The 23,757-nt window shown below is 48.3% G+C and overlaps 1 protein-coding gene across 1 annotated transcript in view; it reads right to left on the bottom strand.

Annotated features, from left to right (window-relative positions):
* Xxylt1 (xyloside xylosyltransferase 1) overlaps positions 1 to 23,757 on the bottom strand; it is a 124,954-nt gene that overhangs the window by 43,511 nt on the left and 57,686 nt on the right. The window contains exon 3 of the mRNA XM_034515635.2: positions 12,359 to 12,491. Within this exon, the coding sequence (XP_034371526.1) occupies positions 12,359 to 12,491 (133 nt within the window). The remainder of the gene's footprint in view (positions 1 to 12,358; positions 12,492 to 23,757) is intronic.

The raw sequence follows: 23,757 nt of genomic DNA on the forward strand, positions 1-23,757 counted from the left end.
TTCCACACTGATCACCACACCACCAGAGAGCAGAGTGAGCTGTGAGGAAAAGCAATCAAAATTGTTTTGCTGTAGAGACATGGGAAGGCTGGAGCAGAAATCTGGCTCTCTCAGATGACCAAGGACAGAGGTGTGAGATCATTACATAAGGCTCAGACACCAGGGCAGAGGCTAGAATGCTATTAATTGTTCTAATGAAAGACTATTATGTTCTTGCATGCAGCTACATACAAGTCCCAAAAGGGGACTCATTTCCCCAGGATGCAAGCTAACTGGATATAAGGCTGCCAGGCCTCTCAAACCTAGTTTCCTTATTCAGGAAGCACAGAGAAGAGCCTAGGAATGCCCTCTACATAGAGGTCAGGGACCTAGGACATTCTCAGTATCAAGGCTGAGCTGGCAGTGAAGTTTGGGGCCCATGCCCATATACATGATGGGCATCAGTAGGCCCAGGTCTGCACAAGCCATCCATCGTCTTTGCATTAGTGGATGGGAGGGGATGAGAAGCAGCGAGCGAGCATGTGGCTGCTGCATCACTCCACCGTTTCTCTCCCCACCTTCTGATGGGCTCCTTTCCTCTCTCCTTCCCCATCAAGCCCTCAACCTTCCCAAGCATCTTCAGACCTCAGGCACAATCGGAAGAGATGCTCATATAAGACTGACATAGGCAAGCCCCAATATATGGAGGGTCTGGTGGCTTACCCTTTATTTTCTTCCAGAATTACATTCCTGGAAAAGAATTTTACTTGGTCTGGTGCTTTCTTATTAGTTAAGTCTGAGGTTACTTGGAAAAGCATCTAATGGGATATTTAAAACTTTATCAATCAGAATCAACAACTGTTTCAAGAAATGGGAGAAAATATTTCAAATACCAAAACAAGTCAGTGTGGCCTCAGAAACTGTCAGCATAGAATCTGAGATCAGCTAGCTAACTGAGGCATCCAAAAGCCCAGGCCAAGCGTGGCAGCAAGTGCCAGCTTTATCCACCTGGCAGTGGCCAGGCTCCATCTGGGACACCAGTATGCTCTGTTTAGCTAGTAAACTGCTTGCTTAATTGTTAATATTTAAACATTCCCAACAGAGATTTCTTAATCTCCTTAAAAGAAAAATCAGATGCGACAACACTGGGCTAATCATGTAAACAACAACAACAACAACAACAACAACAACAACAACAAAAACTTACTCCAAAACAATGCCCAAACCAAAAAACCATTCAACAACCAAGCCATAGAAAGATTTTCAGTCAATTTCTTTCCTCCCTTCTCCTTTGTGATTCATTTTTTCTTAAATCTTCAAAAACTTGTATTACTTCCTGGAGGTATTTTCCTGAAGTTACACTGTTCCAGGCTGTATCCTGAGATGTGATTCACAGAAGGCCCCTCCTGCCTGTTAAATAAGTTACATTCATCAGATTATCATTTGGAATTTTTTTATCCTGGGCATTAATCAGATACTCTCATTTTATGGCAACAACCAAGAGTCCATGCCCTCTGGTCTTTGGTGTGGGACTCGGGATCTGGCAGCCTGGTCTGTACAGGTGGCCGGAGGTACCTGCACTCTACAGTCAGTAACACACAGTCGGGCTCTGTCCCCCGCAGAGCTGCCTGGGTCCTGGCTAGCAAAGGCAGATCCGACAGCTGTTCCCAGCTATGTGAGGACTCTACTTCTTGTATGGAAAGTACATCCTTTGATCCTGTAAGATGCGTAAACCTTGGGCAACAGCCAAAGGGAGATAAGCAATGTCAGGAGAGATGGCTGCAGACAGGGTCACACTCCAGTCCTCCCGAGCCCTACGGACATCTCGACAGCAGAAACAGTTCACAGAAACGCGGGTGCCTCTTCTCCACTGTGGCTATTCCTTCTAAACAGGCTCACTTTTACACCTCTCTCTTGCTTCGACAGTTTCCACCAGTTCTTTGAAGGCTGAGTACCAATGAACTACAATTACACTATTATGAACATAGAACTCTTGTTCACTGACAGTCTGAGTAGAGTTTGCTGGCGTCATATTGCCTTTTTTATGGTTCCGAGTTCACAAGCCTTGGGCCAGTGGAGATAGTGTGATTCTGGCAGCAGAGAAAGGGTTTCCATGCAGACACTGGGCTTCATTTTATTAAGGGAAGCAGTAATTATTTTCACAGGACCAAGAGGAATGAAGTGGAGACAGAGAAGCAGTCACATGCACGGCACCTTTCTCCATGGTGACTGACATTAATGAGGTCCCATGAGCATCTCTGAATTGCGTCCATTGGGATGGGCCAACCTCATAACGAGAGCTCGCCTGCACAGGCAGGGACACGGCAGGCATCCCGGGCAGTCGTCATATGCTAAGCAGCTCTGGCTCTAGCGATCCAAAAGGTCCACGGATGGGGACATAGAGAGCCAGGTTCCCTAATGAACACGCTCACATACTCAGCTCCTAGATGGGAAGGGGGCATGGTGAACTCAGCCACCCTCAAACAGAGTAGGGGGCCAGGGAGCTCCATAATCAGTAGTAAAAAGGCTTGTATGCAGGAGTCACAAGGCACAGGCACTCAACTCAAAACCAAGCTCAGTCTGAACATTTGATGTCTTTGCAATAGTTTATTCTGCTGCTAATCTGGAGGTAGAGGGGCTGGGAACTGAATCTGCATGTCATTTGTCACCTGTGCTTGAGGTGGTCATGGAGCCATCAGGAGGCATCCTTTGTACAGAACCTATCACATTTAACTCAGTCCTTTCTGCATGTTGTCGGCCACAGGTTCCTTTTACACCTGTGCCATTGCGATTCAACTGTGTTATCTCCCCCTCCTCAGGTATGTGCGTAGGCACACAAACCACCCACCCCTCTCTGACCTTTTATGCTGCCTAGGTTGCGAATACAGGTCATTCAGTGAGATGTTTACTTGACAATGAAAACAGGCTGTAAGACAGCCTTCTGCTACATAGAAGCTGTGGCATTTGCCCAGGCCCCCTTCCCAGTGAAGTGTCCTGCAGAAGGCCTTTCCTGCTAGGCTATATGCCTTTGGAGGATAGAGTCCAGTCTCTTTGTATAGCCAGGCCTTCCACGAATGCCTAATCAGTTTTCTACTTGCGCTCAGAGCCCAACTCTGAGTGCATTTCTTGGCTGATACAACCAGCAGACAGACGGAGGGAGGAAGGAAGTTCACCCAGTTCTCTGCATTTTGGTGGCAGACTATACAACTGACAGCCACTTAGCAGCAGACCATCTTTGTAGCTCACAAGGCACACCTCTGACCAGTGGTTCTGGCAGGCTGCCGACACTTGTTCCCATCTGTTTCTCACAGCTAGAGGGGGAGAGCCTAGGTGGGGAGAGAGCCGAGGCGGGAGACAGCACAGTACTTCTTTAGCACATGGTTCTGAAAACTTCAATGTGTGGCACCATTTTTGGCTGGGATCTGGTGAAGGCCTCATAACAGACAGCATCACAGTAGAGGGTGTGTATGTGTGTGTGTGTGTGTGTGTGTATGAGACAGCATCACAGTAGAGGGTGTGTGTGTGTGTGTATGAGATAGCATCACAGTAGAGGGTGTGTGTGTGTGTGTGTATGAGATAGCATCACAGTAGAGGGTGTGTATGTGTGTGTGTGTGTGTGTGTATGAGACAGCATCACAGTAGAGGGTGTGTATGTGTGTGTGTGTGTGTGTGTGTGTGTGTGTATGAGATAGCATCACAGTAGAGGGTGTGTGTGTGTATGAGATAGCATCACAGTAGAGGGTGTGTGTGTGTGTGTGTGTATGAGATAGCATCACAGTAGAGGGTGTGTGTGTATGTGTGTGTGTGTATGAGACAGCATCACAGTAGAGGGTGTGTGTGTGTGTATGTGTGTGTGTGTGTGAGATAGCATCACAGTAGAGGGTGTGTGTATGTGTGTGTGTGTATGAGACAGCATCACAGTAGAGGGTGTGTGTGTGTGTGTATGAGATAGCATCACAGTAGAGGGTGTGTGTGTATGTGTGTGTGTGTATGTGTGTGTGTGTATGAGACAGCATCACAGTAGAGGGTGTGTGTGTGTGTATGAGACAGCATCACAGTAGAGGGTGTGTGTGTATGTGTGTGTGTGTATGAGACAGCATCACAGTAGAGGGTGTGTGTGTGTATGAGACAGCATCACAGTAGAGGGTGTGTGTGTGTATGAGACAGCATCACAGTAGAGGGTGTGTGTGTGTGTATGTGTGTGTGTGTATGAGACAGCATCACAGTAGAGGGTGTGTGTATATGTATGTATGTATGTATGTATGTATGTATGTATGTATGTGTATCAAACAGCATCACAGTAGAGGGTGTGTGTGTGTGTGTGTGTGTGTGTGTGTGTGTAACATCCCCAAACAGAAAGCCAGAGGGTTCAGGTCTGTTCTTTCCGAGTCAAGCACCTCATGAGAACTAAGGGAAGAGCCTTTTAATTCCTTGAAAGGATGGCACCATCATGACCTAAAGGCCTCCCTCGAGGGCCGACCTCTTAAGTGCCCTCTACCTCTCATAAGACCACAGCAGAGAGGGACAAGCAGCCAGCCTATGAACCCTCAGGGACAAATCATATCTAAGCAACAGACAGTTGTCCTTTCTTATATTTTACCCGCCCTGGCCTCCCTATAATATAATCTGGAAAACTTTAAAATTCCTAATAACACTGGTTCCTGTGACACATACACACAGGGCCAAAAGAGAAATTGAGAACAGTGTTTCCCATAGTGGTCTTTAAAAAGAAAAATTTCACAAGAAAGCCATCTCTATAAGAAAACCATGGTGGAACCAGAGAGCCACAAAATGGCCAGCCCATCCATCGCCTGATGGCATCCTCATTATCCAGCATACATCTGTGCAGCTGGCACTCCCCTGCATAGCAGGACAGAACACGGAACCAGCCCCTCATCCTGTCAATCATGCTTTCAGGAGTGCCTATCACTTAACACACTGCTTCTCAACCTTTGGGTGGTGACTCCTTTGGGGGACTCATATCAGATGTTTACTTTATGATTTTTTTGTTTGTTTGTTTGTTTTGTTTTTTCGAGACAGGGTTTCTCTGTGTAGCCCTGGCTGTCCTGGAACTCACTATGTAGACCAGGCTGGCCTCGAACTCAGAAATCCACCTGCCTCTGCCTCCCAAGTGCTGGGATTAAAGGCGTGCGCCACCACTGTCCGGCTACATTATGATTCTTAACAGTAGCAAAATTATAGTTATGAAGCAGCAACAAAAATAATTTTATAGTTGGGGGTCACCACAACGTGAGGAACTGTATTAAAGGGTCACAGCTCTAGGAAGGTTGAGAACCGCTGACTAAGATGTGGTAGATCTTGTTTTAGGATTTAGTAATGGCGAGCCCTGGTGACCTGGTAGGAGAGGACCTCGGGGTTGTGTTTTCAGACACAGGAAGTCCTTCACAGTCTACCCATGCTCATTTCCAGCAGCACATGCAGATGTCATACCTCCCAGGTCCTGTGACTTTGGATGGCATCTGGATGCTCCCAGCTTACACACTGAACTCAGTTGTCATGGGGACAATCACATCAACAACAGTTTTCACTTGGGTTCTCTTAGATACCACATTTTCCTTTTAAAACTCCTCTTCCGCCTTTAATCCCAGCACTTGGGAGGCAGAGGCAGGCAGATTTCTGAGTTCGAGGACAGCCTGGTCTACAGAGTTAGTTCCAGGACAGCCAGGACTACACAGAGAAACCCTGTCTCGGAAAAAAAAAAAAAAAAAAAAAAAACTCTTCTTCCATAACAGCAAAAAATAGTCTCACAATAGACACAGTAGACTTTCAGCCTCTCCCACGGTGTCTCTATCCCAGACCTTATTAAAGTTCTTCCTATAGTACTTCCTCCAGGCCAGACTGGTTGGAAACCAGTTTTCTTTCAAAAGATCTCCATGGACAGGTCCTCACTCTTTCACTCAGATTTAGTTCTACCTGAAATTGGTTGACACTATCTCGGCTTATTTCTTAAAGACACACAAGGACAAGGGCCCAGAAACTCACCTGCAGGTGTCGGGGACTGGGGAGAACTGATCTTTTATCTTCATGTCCTAGTTTACAAATGCTAAGGGAAGGGTGGATAGCTGATAGAAAGAAAGGCCACATCCTAGTGAACAAGGAATGTATGCCCGTCAGGAAGCTCTCCAGAAGTCCCAGTCACATGAACACCCTGACACAAGACAATGTAGAGAGACACAGAGAAGGCCAGCAAGTGAGATGTCTCTATCAACGGAGAAACTGGCAGACTGAATGACAGGGAACACATAACTGCTCGGCTCTAGGCCAGCATAAGCATGTAAGTCTTACAAAGAAAAAGCCTGAAAATGACATTTTCAGATTGAGCAGCATGATGCCTGGGACTGACTTCAGGATCCTCTGTGGGAGACGAAGTGTACAGAGAAGAGAAGAAGCTAACCAGCCGTCATTCATCATGCTGAAACCCTGTGGTAACCTGGTGAGTCCATCAGACACTAGGTCCAGCCAGAACACTAGGGTGCAGTCCGTGTCTCTATGTGTTAAAAGTTCACCAGAATAAAAGAAAAAAAAATCGTTTGGGAAACTAGCAATGCTTGACAAAGACTGAGTTTGGCTCAGGATGCTCATAGCATGTAGCTATGTGGACACAAACCTAACTGACAAGTGTAATGACAGCACTGGAGAGGCTGAAGCAGGAGGATTAAAATTTTGAGACTAGTCTGAGTTTTCCCAAGACTCTGTCTCATAATAAATAGTTCATTTACCCATTGATAAATTTAGAGATTAAACAAAAAAGCCAACAATATAATCCTTATATTAGTAATAAAAACGTATTTTATTTTTTAATAATTACCTTTTGTCTGTTGTTTGGTTGGCTTGACCAGGGTCTGTCTACACATCCCAAGTTCACTTCAAACTTGTTTTGTAGCCTAGGTCAAAAATGGACCCACCATCCTCCTGTCTTAGTCTTTCAAGTACTGAGATAGTCACGCAGCCCCACAGCACATGAACATTTACTCTACGAATTTAGTCCAGGGGGAAAGACACAGTTAGTTCAAATCTGAAACTAACATCTCTGTAGGCCAGACGTGGAACGAGGACAGACAGCCATGCTCTGAGCTCTGGAAGCAAGCAGAGTAGCCAGCTCATCCTTCAAAGGGAACAGAACAAGCATCCAGGCGCAGGCAGCAGATGGATGGCAGACTGGTGTGTGGAGACGGGGGCTGGCACCTGCTAGAGTGCTCCCCTGCCCCCTTTCTCCCCCCAGTCTCCTCCACAGAGGCCACACGGAGCACTGCCTTCTCTGTCACCCTCTGGGTGTCTACTACCCTCTTGGGATATTAAAACTTTCCTGTCACTGTAGACTGGTCACTGTCGCCTGTAATATGTTAGGCTTCTGTTCTGTAAATATCTTGCCTTGTTTAAGGCATGTAGTAAAGGAAAATCTGGTGTGTGCAGATGCTACACTGAGAGTGATTGCTCTGGGGGAGGAAGTTAAGAGAGAACAGAGAATCTGCACAGTGTCAGTAACGAGGAAGCTAGGAGTCATAGCTTCTCTGTCTCCCCTAATGAGGCAGGCAGGCTCTTAGGGCAGGTAGGAGCTTCCTCAACCACAGAGGTGTGCACCACTAACATTACCCTAACCTGGATTCTATATATAAGAAACCAGGGCTTGGGTGCTGAGTGGCTGCTCTAGCACCGCAGGACTCTTTAGTGGCTCTGCTAGGACGCAGGGGGTGGTGTGTAACACTGCTACTGCCACTACGTATTTTATTCTATGCCTGGAAGTATAAATACATTATCTAATTTAACCCTCCATCAAGTCTGCTATAAATAGTGTTATAATCAGCTAGAGAAACTAACTTCAGAGAAAGTACCTAATTCTCAAGATCACAGAGTGGAAGCTGTGAGATCTATCCACGTCCTCCCTTCCTACCCAGCATGCTCCTGACAGCCCTGTACCAGTCTTAGGAGGGGAATAAGGCAAGTGTAGAGAAGCTGGACAGCCATGTTCATCCCAGCATCTGGAAGGAGGTGAAGCTGGCACAGGGCTGCTGAGAGAGCAGCCATGTTCTCTCATGCTTCATGGTGTGTCATGGTGTTCTAGGATGCTGGCCCATAGGGCTGAAGAATGCACCAGAAGTTGTAGCCCCTACCCACAAAGCTGCCATGCTGAGGCTCCTCAGGCAGTCAGCTTCAGGACAAAGTGACCTTCACTGGCTGCTGCCTCTCAGGCTCCAGATTTCTCTCTGACAACCGCTAGAGTTAGGAGGAGCCCAAGCCCTGAAGCTATGTCATTGCCAGGCTGCCTGGAACTGGGGACTCTTCAATGAGCTTGGCCAGCTCAGCTCCTGGCTCCGGCAGGGTCGTCTTCGGGCTATGCATTCTGAGGAGGGGCCACACTCACCCCAGCCCTGGTCACCTCCCATGTGCCACTTCCATCACACCCTTTGTTCCTCCCAGGCTCCTGAAGGAAAGTCAGGTCACTCCCTTCTGCTGAAAAAGATTTCTAACTGGGGTTGGGGTCTGGGAATGGGTTACCAGAATTAGGAAAAACAAACAGGATATTCTTTCCAAATTAACAACAAATAACTTTAGTTTAGGTGTGTCTATCTAGAGTACACTTATCACGCAAATCAGTATCTGGTGCTAATATGAAGTTCCACATCACTGGTGTCGTTTTAGCTGGTACCTGATATAATCAGAGGTCAGATAGGAGTTCATGAGACACAGATGACAGATAATGATCGACAGACATACAGATAGACAGATGACAGGTAGACAGACAGATGATAGAGCCCCCTGCACACATATGAAAAACACAGAGGATCCTGTGGCTTGCAGCACAGCCTACAGCTAATTGGCTTCTTATTCCAACCTGATACCATTGGCTTTACATCAGCTGCTTTAGCTGTCCCTATGACCTCACAGGAAACTCTGCAGGAAGCACATAAAGGAGGCCGACTGTTTCCTGGACTTCTACTGCACTCCCAGGAAGCCATGTTTGTAAACTTCAAGTGTGGGTTTGCAGAGCAGGCCTCAGGGTTCTGCTCTGTTTAATCCAGTTAGCCCAGTCACACAGAGCCCCACAGAGAAGCTCACCAGGGGTCCAGTTCCTGGCAGAGGTTCACAGAAAGGTCAAAGGATGAAAGAGCAGCACTCTACCCAAGATGACCAGGTCTCTGATTTTTAGATGAAGAAAGTCATGGTTGGCTTGACCAAACTGTAACAGGCACCCATGGAGGAAAGCTATCCTCTATGTGTCCCCAATAGTCTCTGACCCTATAGCACTGTCTAGAAAGCAGTCAGTTTGATGTGTTTGTGGGGAAAAAATTGTAAAAAAGCCATTTGTCAAATGCATGGTGGGAAACACTTCTCCCCACCCTCCCCAAGCCTGAGACATTTCACGACTCACAATAGAGGGGAAGACAACATAAAAAGGACTTGCTGTGTGCCCTTTGAAGTACAGTAGCTGTGAACAGTGACTATAAAACTTACACAGCTGGGGAACTGGAGCCGATTCCTGTCCAGTGAATTTCCAGACCCAAGTATGCTGGCTTAACTAGTCACATTGCACCCAGAGCTACAGCACTGTTAACTGATTCTTTCTTCTCCTGGATGCTATCAGATTCCACTTATAACAAGTTACCTGTCCATGTCACATCAGGACACTTGGGGAGGCCTCTGAGCACCAGCTGTTAGGGGAGGGGCTTTGCCTGAGCTCTGGGTCCCTCATAAACTGTGTTACCAAGTCTAAGGAGCAGGGCAGTGCCCACTCAGAGGCCCAGCTTCACCTGTCCTTGTATAGGTGTCATTGCCCAGGCTCTTCTCTTCTTCCACCTTTTCTTCTTCATCCAACTCCGCCCTCCCTCCATGGCCCCAGCCAGGTAAATACTCCAAGGCAGGAACAACTAACAATGATCTTTCAGGTCCTTGGGTTCTCCAGTTTCCTTATGTATGAAGGCTATGTGGATATCCCACCTCACCCCAATACACATATGCCATATTGGCTGTCTGCCACCAGCCAGACCATTCTCAGCAAATACTAAAAGCACGCACTGTAACAGGTGACCCCTGGATACAGAGTAGTGCAAGACCCTCATTTTGCAGCCCTGATTTATGACAGGTCTTTAGTGACATTTAGTGGTGGTTTATGGCAGGGGTGGGGAGATGTAAATGTCTGGTTTACTGAGTGGTGTTTTAAGACTCTGACAGTAGCAGATTCTCATGATCCTCAGTGCACATAATGATAAAGACTCAGAAAGTAAGAGAGACTTAATCTGAATTACCACCTTTCAGCTGTTTTCTTTGGGAAGGCCAGATAAAGTGATTTAAGGTCTACCACTATAAAAGCCTAGTTTTGCAGAAAACAAAATTTTGGTCAAGATTATCTGTAACAGATGCAATGAGGTTTTCACATATTATAATGAGAAGCTCCAACCCTGTCTTGCAGGTGTTGCTGATTTAACAGTATCTGATAACCTGTCTAAATGTCCTAGGGCCTGTGTCTGAGCAGGAGGCAGCCCACTGCATACAGTGGCGGAAAGACAAGCAGGGTAGAGCAGCTCTGAGCACCAAAGCTGGAGGGAGACAAAGTCTGGGAGCTCCTCTGCTTCTATCTTAAGGGGCACTAAGGTGACAGGTATGGTGTCAGCTGGGACTGAAACCCAGGACTTTACATAGAATGTTGCTAGCCTTGGGAGCAGTCTTTTGGAGTCAGCATTGCAGGTTTACCTCATCTATCCACAACCCCACTACCCATGCAAAGTAGGAGACTGTCCAAGACTCCAGGAGCCTGGGCCACTATTATGTAATGGGAACAGCCAGCAAAGCCCCAGGAGTTATCACTCAGTTGAGGCCTTGCAGGAATTTCCTGTTATGTGATCTGAGACTTACAAAGAGCCACCACCAAACCCAGCCTGCCTCTCCCTCTGAGTCACTAGATGCCAGGGCCAGCAGCTCTCTGAAGACTTCTAGCTCCTCCAGGATTTCCGCAGGGGGCCAGCATGGGCAGGGGGTGAGGGGCACAGAACAAAGGACCTCAGGAGCCAAGGAAGAAGAGTTCTAGGTCTTCCTGAGCACACTTGATCAGCTGGCTTGGGGGAGACTGTCAATGTGTCAAAGGTGGGGGTGGGGAGGGGTGAGTCAGCAACACGGCACACTAGAGCCTCAGCTATGAGACAAGTTTTGAACCCAAACCTACTTCTGCTATTCTTACCCCTTCTCTCTAGACACAATGTATGTGCAACATGCACACAGTCCCTGCAGGGAGCAGGACATAAAGCACCCCCCCTCTGTCCCCAAGATCTGTGCTGGCTTTGGACAACAGCTCCTTGGTTTTCCCTGTGATTTTTAACACTTGTGTTTGCCTCAGTAAAGGCTGCCATTTTGTTCTACCTATCAGCATGTACAACTACCATGCATTTTTTTGTTTGTTTTTGCGTGCTAAGCAGTACTTAATTGGGTAGCTACACTTTATTTAACCACGGTGCTGTCAAGAACATTGCAGGGCGCAGAGAACACCCTTGAGCATGCCTCCTGGCTTCAGGTGCAGGAGCTTCTCTGTGCTACACACCTCACAAGGCAGTGCTGTCTGGGGAGGAAAGTGCCTGTTCACCGTGACCAGCACACACCCACTTGTGTCCGGAGGTGCTGTGGCTCCCTCTGCACTACTGTCCACCCACTCTCCTCATGTGTGACAGTGCCATGGTGGCATGTGCTAGTTGTTTTAAGAAGTCCGAACGCAGCTCAGAACAGACCACTCCGGACCACGAGGTTCCAAGGGGGAGGTTTATTCAGGGGAAAGGGCAAAGGTGGGGAGAGGAAGGTGGAAGAGATAAGAGAGAAGAGAAGTAGAGGCCGGCCATGACCACGTGGAGAGAGAGGAAGGTGGGGACAGAGAGGCAAGAGGGTAAGAGAGAAAGAGAGTAAGAGGAAGAGGAGGGGGCAAGCAGCCCTTTTTATAGTGGATCACCTACCTGGCGGTTGCCAGGTAACTGTGGGGAGGAGCATACCTGGCTGTTGCCAGGTAACTGGGGAGGTGGAGTTTAGACAGAATACTAACAACATGAAACTAAGAGAACCCAGCTCACTGCTCTGAAGGGGAAATCCTGACACTGCTTCCAGATGAAGCCTGGGATTTTAACCCCGTGAGCCTAACCAGAGCCTGCAACATGGACAACTGAGCTTTCTGGAGGAAAAAAGTCTCAAGAGTCCTCCACTCCAGGGCAGCCTCTCCCACTCCCTGCTGGTGACATCACCTGTTAGTCCTAAGTGCAAACACACTTCCAAGGAGCAAGTGCAGAAAGAACACAACACAGTTGCATCCAAGCAGCAGTGCATGGTAGAAGAGAGGACAGGGTGGGAGAGAGCTCTCAGGCTTCCTCCTACAGCCAGCTCCTACCTGTACACAGGCTGCATCTCTCTGGCTATGCCGATGACAGCACCTGGCAGGAAGTTGTCAAACTCCTCAAACAGCTCTCGGATGTTGGTCTTATACTTCAGGTCAAGGTCCAGCTGAATGATCCTCAAGATCTCTAGAGGAGTAAATTTTAAAAAAGGGCAGTAAGACTAGGTATGGTACCACACCTCTGTAATCCACCACTCAGGAGACTGTGGCAGGGGGACTGGGATCTGGGACAGTCTGGGCTGCATAATGACACCACCACCCTCTCCCCCAATAAAAATGACATCTTGGGAGACTTGGCACCTAAGAGAGTAAAGACAAGAACATAAAAGGCCACCAGCTTGTGAATCACTTTCTGTGACCAGCAGCCCTCTCTAATTCATTCTGCTTAAAACCAAGGGCCCATACTCATGTCTAGCCTAGGGTCCAGAGGCAGCAGATCTTTCTGCTAACTGCAGAACCCAAGGACTATATTCCTGTCTAGCCTGGAGTCCACAGACAACAAACTTCTTTGCTAATTGCAGAACCCATTCAGTTCAAATCCTAGGCCCCATACTCCTGTCTAGCTGTCTGACCATATGTGTTTCACTCCAAAGTGCCTGTCCTGAATGACATGCAACATGGAAGCCCTGTGTAAAGCTAAGGTATCTAGATGGGGCACAAGTGTCAAAGGCTGCCAGAAGAGAGGGGTAAAAGATGCTATCATATCTGGATATTCATGCCCTGCAAACCTCTGGAAGACTTCTTGGAAGAGGGAGGTTTGGGCTGGGCTCTGAGTGTGGATGGGAATGGGTGGGTGAAGTAATTATCCATTCTCCACTGGAAAGCACTGGGGCACTCCCACCCAGTGGCTTTTAGCCGTCCTTCCTTGACTGTTCAACTGCAGGATATTACAGCTCTCTGGAGACTGTTGTCCCTAGAAGCCCTCTGAGGACAGAGACCACAGACAACTTAAGCATCTTGGCCTCTAATCCTGCATCCTTGGTGCAAGATTTGGCATTTGGCAAACACTCAGGGCTGTTCACGGAAGCGATTGGCGTTCTCTAAGTTAGTTTGTGAAGAAATCACAGCTCACAGTGTGAGGAAACTGACTCATCTGTTCCTTGTTCTATTTTCCTTTGTGGTGCAGAGACAAAGCCTTAGTTGATATTCTATGTGACTTTCTACAAAAAAAAAAAAAAAAGAGCAAAAGTTACAACAGATGAGAATCCAGCTGCTCAGGACAGAGCAGAACATGAGAATAGCCTGCTGCTCTGCCCTCCTGGGCAGAAGGTTTGGGAAGGACAGTCTGCCCTGGTAAATGAGGGGCCCATGGCAGTCGCAGCACAGGGCAACCCCCAAAAGAAGTACAGAGGCTGGTTTCCTCCCACATCCAAAAACAATGAGAAAACCAAAGCCCAGTAGTTGGGCCTGGATGCTGATAAACAGTTTCTCCTGTCTAGGGAAAGAAAGCAGATTCCGGCCACAGGGTAAAGACCCTGGTGCCAGCCCTTGGGACAGTGTCTGCCAGGAAAGAATGTCCTAAGGTGAAAGTTACAGCCCCAAGTTCTTGTGTTGAGCCATCAGGACCTGGGGAGACCCCACAACACAAACATTTTGTCTAGCCATTTCTCTTTCTTTTGGTTTATTACCTGTGGCATGAATATTCATACCCAGATCTCAGGTAGCCCTTAAATACAGCAAAGCAGAGCCCTAGTGACACAGGGACAGGACACACCACCATCTCTAGCAATAAAACCATGTCACCCTGGTTCCGTCAATAAGGAAGACGGGGACTAGAACATTCGGCCCGTGATGCTGACAGGCTATAAAGGTCGGGAAGGCATCATCTTCGTGGCCCCAGAGAGGACTTCTGTCAACCTCACATTTCATCTACCCATCAACAGGAAGAATTATTCCCATTTTTACACATACTGCCTTAGAAGGATTAAAAACAAGTGGCTAGAGATGGCTCGGTGGTTATCAGCAGAGGCTACTTTTTCAGAAGATACAGGTTCAATTCCCAGCACCCACATAACAGCTCACAGATATATATAACTCCAGATCCAAGGAATCTGAGCTTTTTCTGGGCTCTGAGCACCACATGCACATGGTACACATACATACAAACGTACATACATACATACGGCCAAAAACATTCATGAAATAAAAATAAGTTAAAAAAGTAAAATAGACAAGCCAGGCATGGTGGCATATGCCTGTAACTCCACACTTTAAAGATGAGGGAGGAGAATCAGGAGCTCACAGCTCGCCTCAGCTATATAGCAAGTTTGAGGCCAACCTGGGTACATGATGCCTCCTCTGAAAAATAAAACAAAAGGCTAAAAACCCAGGAGCCCAAGGTCACAGAAGGCCAGTGGCGGAGTGGAGATGGAACTTTGGCTTAACTTGGAAGCCCAATACCCCAAGCTCCTTCCAGCGCGAGGCCCCTTCTGACCAGAGTGCCTCAGATGCTGAGTCTCCTCCATTACCCACCTCCCCAGGAGCGTACAGAAGGGCTGGAGACACTGGCAAATGAAAAGAATCCTAGGACAAGCACCTGGCCAAATGCAGATGCCAATGGAAGACAACAAAGAAATTACAGTATTTTCACTTTCTGATGCTGAAGCCATCAGTGTGTCAATGCACAGGATAGCCTGTCCTTGCAGCATGCATCCTCTGCATGCCTGGGCAGCACAGTCTGCAGCAGTTCTGGGCAGGTCCTGGAGAGCAGTTACGGCCTCATCTGTCCCACACTGCCAACACCGCCACACAGCTGTCACTGCCTTGGCAGAGACAGTTCACTCCTGGAGGACGTGCACATTGGAGGGCAGAGCAGACATGGTTTGCTTCTTTATCAGAAGCTGACAAGCCTTCTCTGTCTCGGTCCAACTTTAATATTTGCATCACTCAGGGAGCACTGGAGAGACTTCCCTTCCCTGTCACTGGTGGAGTTCCTGTCTTAAAGAGTCGTTCTATGACCTGAGTGCTCTTCCTGCTAGGAAAAGTCCAATATACCCCATCACCCCGGGATCTGAGAGGTCCAATATACCCCACCACCCCGGGATCTGAGAGGTCCAATATACCCCACCACCCCGGGATCTGAGAGGCCTGAGCACTATACTTAGAACTCACTCCGGAGGTCTCAGAGAGGCAGCGTTAACCTTGTCAGTCCTGCAGTCAAGGGAGGTAACTAGCAGAAAAGGAAGCAGGTGCAACTCACCATGGAGTAGCCTTTCACCCAAGTGCAGAACACCTGGCTAGAACTGGGCAAAGGACACACCCATCTGTTCAGGGATGTCCACAGCCCTAGGCAGTCTGCACTGTCACATGGGCACCTGACTGAAGGCCTCATTATAAAACGAGAAAACAAGAAGCCAAGGCATAAATGCCACCACTATAAAGAGACTGATGCTTAGGGGACACTGCAGCTCACCAGCTGATGCTTAGGGGACACTGCAGCTCACCAGCTGATGCTTAGGGGACACTGTAGGTCACCAGCTGATGTTTAGGGGACACTGCAGCTCACCAGCTGATGCTTAGGGGACACTGCAGCTCACCAGCTGATGCTTAGGGGACACTGCAGGTCACCAGCTGATGCTTAGGGGACACTGCAGCTCACCAGCTGATGCTTAGGGGACACTGCAGCTCACCAGCTGATGCTTAGGGGACACTGCAGCTCACCAGCTGATGCTTAGGGGACACTGCAGCTCACCAGCTGATGCTTAGGGGACACTGCAGCTCACCAGCTGATGCTTAGGGGACACTGCAGGCCACCAGCTGATGCTTAGGGGACACTGCAGGCCACCAGCTGATGCTTAGGGGACACTGCAGGCCACCAGCTGATGCTTAGGGGACACTGCAGGTCACCAGCTGATGCTTAGGGGACACTGCAGGTCACCAGCTGATGCTTAGGGGACACTGCAGGTCACCAGCTGATGCTTAGGGGACACTGCAGGTCACCAGCTGATGCTTAGGGGACACTGCAGGTCACCAGCTGATGCTTAGGGGACACTGCAGGTCACCAGCTGATGCTTAGGGGACACTGCAGGTCACCAGCTGATGCTTAGGGGACACTGCAGGTCACCAGCTGATGTTTAGGGGACACTGCAGGTCACCAGTAAGGGCTGCTTTAAAGAACTACTTTCTGGACTCTGGTCTAGGCAGAACCATCCCTCTGTGGGAACTGTATCTGGGTGGTTGTGTAGAACTGTAAAAAGACACTGTAGGGAAAAGAGGTTTCTATGTGGGGACAACAGTGACAACCTCAGGAAGATACTGGTGGGGGGATGGCAGCAGAACCACACAAAACTAAGGACTAAACGAGATGATGGTCCCCAAGGCAAAGAGTAAACGAGAACAGTAGTGCACAGGTTAGAACTCAGAAAGAAGATGATGGGATGTCTTGAAAGGATGGGTACCAGTCAGGCTGGTTAGACATCCTCCATCCAAATTCTGTGAGAGGAGGGCAGAATAATCTGAGACAGCAGCTCTGGAAAGGAAGCCTAGTAATAACTGAGGCCAATTTACCCATTTTACAGATCAGAAAACTGAGGGCCAAGGGCTATATCAGGACACTCAAACAAGATAAGAAGCAAAGCTGATCCCAGAAGTCAAATCCAGACCTCCCTAATTGATGCTCTGGGGATTCAACCTCATCCATACTCTCCTAATGTGTGCCATAAAATGCTAGTGAGAAAGGAGAAAAAAAGTGCCATGGGATACTCTGTCATCCACGACAATGTAAATCTGAAGATTAATCCAAGAATAGAAACGGGCTCCTCATGCTCCACATGGCTTTACCCGGCTCTCAGGGAAGGGCTCCACATCCTCCGATCCTCTCAGCATCCGAGAGACCCAGTCTATGTATCCATGAGAATGTACCTAGGCTGTAATCAATTCTAAGAGAGGCAGACGCCACACTGAACATTCTAGACCCAAGGATGCCCATGGAGACACCATCTCATTGCTTGGTGTGGGTCTCCTGGTTGATCACGACTATATGGTTTGAGTAAAAATGGTCCCCACTGGCCCACAGGGAGTGGCACTACTGGGAGATGTGGCCCTGTTGGAAGAAGAGAGACACTATTGTGGCCTTTAAGGTTTTAGGAGCTTGAGCCAGGCCCGGTTGTCACTCTCTCTTCCTGCCACTCCAAATGTACAACTTCAGCTCCTTCCCCGGCATCGTGTCTGCCTGCATGCTGCCATGCTTCCCACCATGACAACAGTGGACCGTAGGCCAGCCCCAATTACATGTTTTCCTTATAAGAGTTGCCAACAGAACCCCTGAGTAAGGCGGTGACCGTCCCCGGCCCCTGCTCTAGTCCCATCTGCTTACTCCTAGATAAGCTCCTAGCTCCTGCTTCTACATCCAGTGAGCTCACCTTCCCTGCAGACTCCACGCTCACAGCCTGCCCGTGGGTTGGCGCCATGTAAGAATTCACGTACTAATGTGCACCTGTGGCATTTCTCCTGTGGAAGGATGCATTCCCATACACAGTGCAAGATTCTCAGTGGGCCAGCATCTAAGGAGCACACCTGTGCTGAGGTGAGAGCTCTCCCTGGGGAAGCACCATGGCCTGCCACTAGCTGACTGGCCTCCGGGGAAAGAGCAGAGCCAGGAGAACTATCCAGCTTTCCCACAGTGGGGTGGCATTTATGGTGTCAGACAGTGGTTTTTACGGTGGACAAGAGTCTCGAGAGCCCCTGCAGAGTGTCAATCCACAATGGGAAGAAGTGAAGGGCCAGGTGGGCTCTCTGTCTGGAGCTTGGTGTTCACTGGGATATACCTGCTCACTGTCACTCTCTTGACTCCAGTGTCAGGCCAAAGACACAGCTCTAACCAGAACTTGGCTCTACTAAGCTTGAAAATGCAGGACAGATGGGACATTCTGGCTACAGATGTGGCTTTCTTGACCTCTGTGACCTCATCACTACCACCACGACTGGTCCTAGCAGCCCTCGGCTGGTCCTAGCAGCCCTCTTCCCGAGTTTCTGACTGTCTCTGGACTGTGGACGCCAGCGCCTGCTACTAGGGTTCAAAGCCAAGCTAGGTAGGCGGGACTGCCACAGACGGTCACAGTCATGACGTCCACACTGGACAGCTGGGACACTCCCAATTCAACATTCCCCTGTGGAAACAGACTGGGAGCAGGTCATCATCAGCTTCCAATTAAGGCAGCCACAAGCATGTCATCTGACTGGGGGTGGAATCACAAGCTAGTCTGAATACTTAATGACACCCCAAAACAAACAAGAGAAAGCAGTCCCAGAAGGGGAAAAAAAAAAAGAGCTGGTGCTTCCCCTGATCCCCACACCTTCTACTGTCCTCAGAAACAATTCCTGGTAGACACACGCTAGCACACACACAATCTGTAGCCCAATGGGTAGGAAGGGATGAGGGGAGGCGGAGGTACACATGACCACCATGGCGGGAAACACCATGAGAGGAGAGACAGGCTGTCCCAGGGAGAGCTCACTGATCATATCCCCGACTGCCTTCCTAGTGCCCACTGTGTCTGCAGTGAAGGGAAATGATGTCCGCTCTGTAACTCCAGAGTTCCATGGTTCTGGAAGCAGATGTCTGGAAAGCGCCTTGTCTTCTCTGTCCTGAAATACTGCAGCAATCTGCCACCTTATCCGAACTGCTGCTGTTTAGTGGCTGTGGGCAGAACCTCTGACCTGAAGGAGCCAGAGAGCAACTGAAGGGGCAGAGATCCCCCACCCATGAGAAGTCATGAACTCAGAGGGGATGTTTAGGGGTTGCTGGAGCAGTCCTCTGTCTTCTCAGCCTGGCTTCTCCTTTTGGGGGTGCTGCCCAAGCACAAGAGAGATGTGTCCCTAGGGGGTGGAGTTAGCGCTGCTGGTTTTCACATCCAGTAGGAAACTTGGGTCCTTCCCAACTGGCTCTGGCCCTGACTCTCAAAGCACCCCTTACAATTCCCTTTGCCACAGAAGCTCCAGCTGCAGGGCAGCTGGCTGGCCATGGGAATAGTTTCTCTAAAGAAATGCAGCAAAATATGCCAGGAGTCCAGGGCCTTGGGCACAGAGTCTTGGAGCTCCTCCAGCCTGGTCAGATACGCACTTCGTCTCTGGAAGCAAGGAGAAGGTTCTGGTGCTAGATCCATGCTAGGGTCTCTACCTTTACGGACTCAGCCAAGGAGTCTCCCTGGCATTATTGCAAGGGAGTATTAGTACCTTTCACTTCCTGAGGTATAGACACAGGCTCAGTGAGGTATGGCAACTTACCTAAGATAGCCCAGCAAGGAAGCAACTGCACAGGTGCCTCTCCTGGCCTCTCAGAAAGGCCTCTATATAAGGATGGGCAGGGGACACCTCCAAGTGTCTGCGATTTCTACAGATGGACAGGGTCTGCACTTCTATAACCAGCTCCCTCACGATCCTCGTCTCTGAAGGGCTTTGTAGGCTATGGGGATTTCCCTTTACTGAACAAAGCCCAGTGGAGAGACTCCTGGAAAAGGGGTGTAATGCTGGCAAAGTTGGAAATCTCCATGGCAACAGCCAACATGTGCAACTGGACTTTGGAGATGATCCAAATGCAGGGTGAGGTTGATATTATTACTTCTACCTGACAACTGACAGGGATAAGCCATGTAATCATGCTGTAACGGCTCGGAAGTGACTACTACTGCAAGACTTGCCCTTCTCCAAGTGTTGCTCGAAGCCCTTTACCACTGTTACCCTCAAGGCAAGAATAGGTGTAGTCATCCATGCCGATGACTGAGGTATGGCCACGAAAGGACCAATCATCTCTCACCAGTGAACAGGGGACTGTTTCTGGCAGTCCTCAACTAATGCAGGGACCGCTCCCTCGTCTTCTAAAGCAGGAGGAAACCAGTTTTCATTAGCAACACTTAATCACCCGAGATGGAAAGCTGACCAGGGAATGGCTCTTGCCAAAATGTCATGCAATAATAGTAATAGCTACTATATCTATATCTACACTGTCCATTAAAACGACGGCTGTGATGGAGTACTTGTGCCAGGCATCTCACGTATCCCTCACACAAGGCTTCCTGGCCCATTTCTGCCTCCTCGTCTAGCCACGCCAGCTGCTGTGGCCCAGTTTTCTCCATACTCCGTGGGTCCAACGAGAACGGCGCAGAAGGTAGAGGACTTGGAGCCTGGCCCGGCACCAGGAGTCAGACTCCAGTTTTCATTTGAGAACAACTGCTCTCCTCTGACACAGGAGCTCTATTGGTTTCCACCAAGACCCTCCCCTTTGCCACTTCCTGTGACACTGTCCATAACTGAAAAGGTTCTATCAAACTGTACTTAAGCATAAAGTCATTCATTCCCTGGCTGTAATTAAATTTAGCTTAGTTTAATTAATTTGGGTTTTATTTTACTTTAATTAAAATCAAAGTTACTTGTTTCAATTTTAATAAAGGACATAATATACAATGCTGAATTGACAAAACCACAGTTGAAGACAAGAGAACAAAACAGAAACAAAAAGGTTTTAAACTCTTAGCTATTTGGCACACTCTCTAGGAAACAAGACACGCAGACCAGTGAGCAGCTGAACAAGGAGGTTACACCAGCAGCTCAGGGCATCGAGTCATGGTCCCATTCCATGTCAGCTGTCAAAATCAAAAATGACACTTCTGCTCCAGGATTGCCTGCAAATAATTGTCACAGCTCCATAGTTCTTTGTCTTTTCCTTGTCTTTCATGACCTGGAATAACTTAAGGGGTAATTTCATGAGAGATCCCTGGGTTTGGGATGGCCTACATTTCCTTGTTTGTGATCAGGACCAGATTTTGCACATATTGGGAACACCCCAGAAGCCACACTGGGTCCCTGCCACTGGGTCTTGTTTTGTCCATTTGTCCCATCATTAGTGATGTCACCTCTGATCCCTGAAATGTTACCTTCCTTGTCTTTACAAAACCAGCATTGTATAGGAAAACACTTTGAGGCTGTGACAATGTCCTTCCTTGACAAGGTCTTAGCTACTTAGTGCCCACTGATGGGCTTGTCTAGATACACCATCGCTCTACAGACGCAGTGGCCTGCTGCTGCCTCCTCCCTCTTGGCTGACATTCCACAGCAGGAGCTAGCCTATGAGAAGCCAGGCTTAGGACTCTTGTCTGTTCTCACGGCAGTCAGTGTCAGTGTGGGGAAGGTGTGTTGGGAGCACTTTAGAAACCATGAGACCAAGGTTTCTTCCCAAGCTTTTAAAGATACTATGAGTTCTACATTATTTAGTGAACTAGGAACCTGAGAAGTCAAAGGCAAACTCAAAACAAAACAGATACAACATTGGGCAGAACAGATACATTGCAGTAACTTTACTTCACTGAAGGCCAGCCAAGGCCACAAAGTCACACAGTATGCAAGGCTCAGAAATGACTCAACAATGCAAACCCAGGATTTCCATCTCGTCCTGGCCATGCTCACTGCCATCTAGTAAGCACGGCATGTGGCTGACCCTGCTGCTGGGCTGCACGGCAGCCCGTGGAAGGGCAGCCATGGCCAGGATCAGCCTGCATCCTCTTTATAACTGAGGGGATAGGGTGTGTTCTTGTCACCATACTCCGTGACCATTTAATACCACCAAGTGACAGCTAACATTAACTTAGGACCAACTACGTGCCAGGCTGGAATGTTTTTCAACGCCTCCCTTTCCGTTTCACTAATGTTTGAAAACTAAGGTTCACAGCAACCAAATCCTGTCTATGATGGCAGAGCAGAAATCCGGGTGGCTCCAAAGGTCTTTTTTGCCTTGAGCATTCCTGTGACCTGGGCTTTTGTCTAGATCTGCCCCACGGTTACCAGGTATCTGTTGCTGTGCAGAACAGCAATGGCTCCAGAGAGCAGTTATCCCTGTAGATCAACAAGGCTTAGCTGCACATTGCCCGAAGCTGATTCGGGGCTCAGCTGTGGCTGTGAACCCCAAGAGCTCTCGTGTGGGTTCTCCCAGAGTTTTGGCTTCATCTGTTATGGCTGATGAGTTCCAAGAGGAGCTTCTTCAAGGACAGGTGTTCCAAGGGACTCAGGTTTAACCACAAGGTGTCTTAGTACCCAGGGAGTTAAGGAGCAGCACTTCCTCTATATCCTGTTTGTCACAAACAAGTACCAGGCAGCTCAACTCCAAGATCGAGAACCATACAAGGGGGTAGATGCTGGGAGGGCTAAGCACGAGGTCATCTGCAGCAACTGCCCTCGGCCATAACAGAATTCTATGTTATTGAAAATTTACCTATTAAATGTTTTTCCAAGTTTTCTACTATACATACTTATATCTTTGTAGTCACAGAGACAAATCAATATCTAAAGTTATAGACTGTAAGACATGAATATCAGCAGGTAAAATATGTTAATATGTGTATTATGCGTGGACATATATTATACATGTAAATAAAACTATACATGTAAATAAAACTAGCTAAAACATTAGAGTGGAAATGTCTATTTTGTAAATACGTTTTTAAGATGGTTGTGTGTTGCCTTCAAATTAGAGTATTTTAAAAGACAGTAATTAACTACCACAAAGAAATACCTGTTTTAGGCCATGTTTATTAGATTTAAGGTTTTGGCAGGACCAGGACTTTCTTTATGATTCTGTCTTCAAGTGACCAGAACTTCTTTTCCTAAGCTAAGACCACCTAGAAGTCCTGCCTTCTGTCTGCTTCAGCACCGGCTGTTGACTGTGATTCCAAAAACACTTTCTCAAAGCAAATGCCAACATCACGTGGGAGTCCCTCTCATTCTTCTCCGGTCATTGAGTTAACTGTGCCCCTCCACCTCCCGCCGCCTTAACTCCTTGCCTGGCACATCTTGAAGATCAAGGCATGTTGGGTCTCAGAGCAGGGGTGGGGGGAAAGCCACATCTGGTAAAACAAGTCTTTCTGGGAAGTGTGAGCTGTGTCCTGGGAGCTCTAACAGGAGCCCAACACTGAGGGAGCAACCTCAGAGGCTGTGAGAATGCGTGAGGATGTGAGGATGACTGGAAAGGTCAATCGTGTGTGTGCAGGGAGGTCGCTTCAGACAAGGATGGCTGAAGGTGAGAACTAATGCTGCCACTGTCTAAACGCAGATTATCTTATGTTTAGATACAACGTCTAAAGCAGGCTCTGTGAACACTGGTCAGCTTGTTAAGAGCCAAGCAAGGAGGAGATTATGCCTGGGCAGGAGATGCTAGGCAATGCCAGCCTTCCCAAAGGAGGCAGGCCTCTAGCCACGCACGGTCTCTTCCCGCAGTCCACATGCCCACGTTCTGGGAGCCAAGGGGGCAGACTTGTAGAGCTGGTCCATGCTATGTTTACCCAGTCACTTTCCAGCCATAAACCCATACATCACATTTCATTGTTTTGGGTAGGTGAAGAAATTCCACTTGGCCTTTCTTGTGATTTGATTTCCTGCATGCCTGTCTGAAGGAAAAACTCTGGTAT

The sequence above is a fragment of the Arvicanthis niloticus genome, chromosome 12, assembly GCF_011762505.2.
Source record: "Arvicanthis niloticus isolate mArvNil1 chromosome 12, mArvNil1.pat.X, whole genome shotgun sequence".
NCBI lineage: Eukaryota > Metazoa > Chordata > Mammalia > Rodentia > Muridae > Arvicanthis > Arvicanthis niloticus.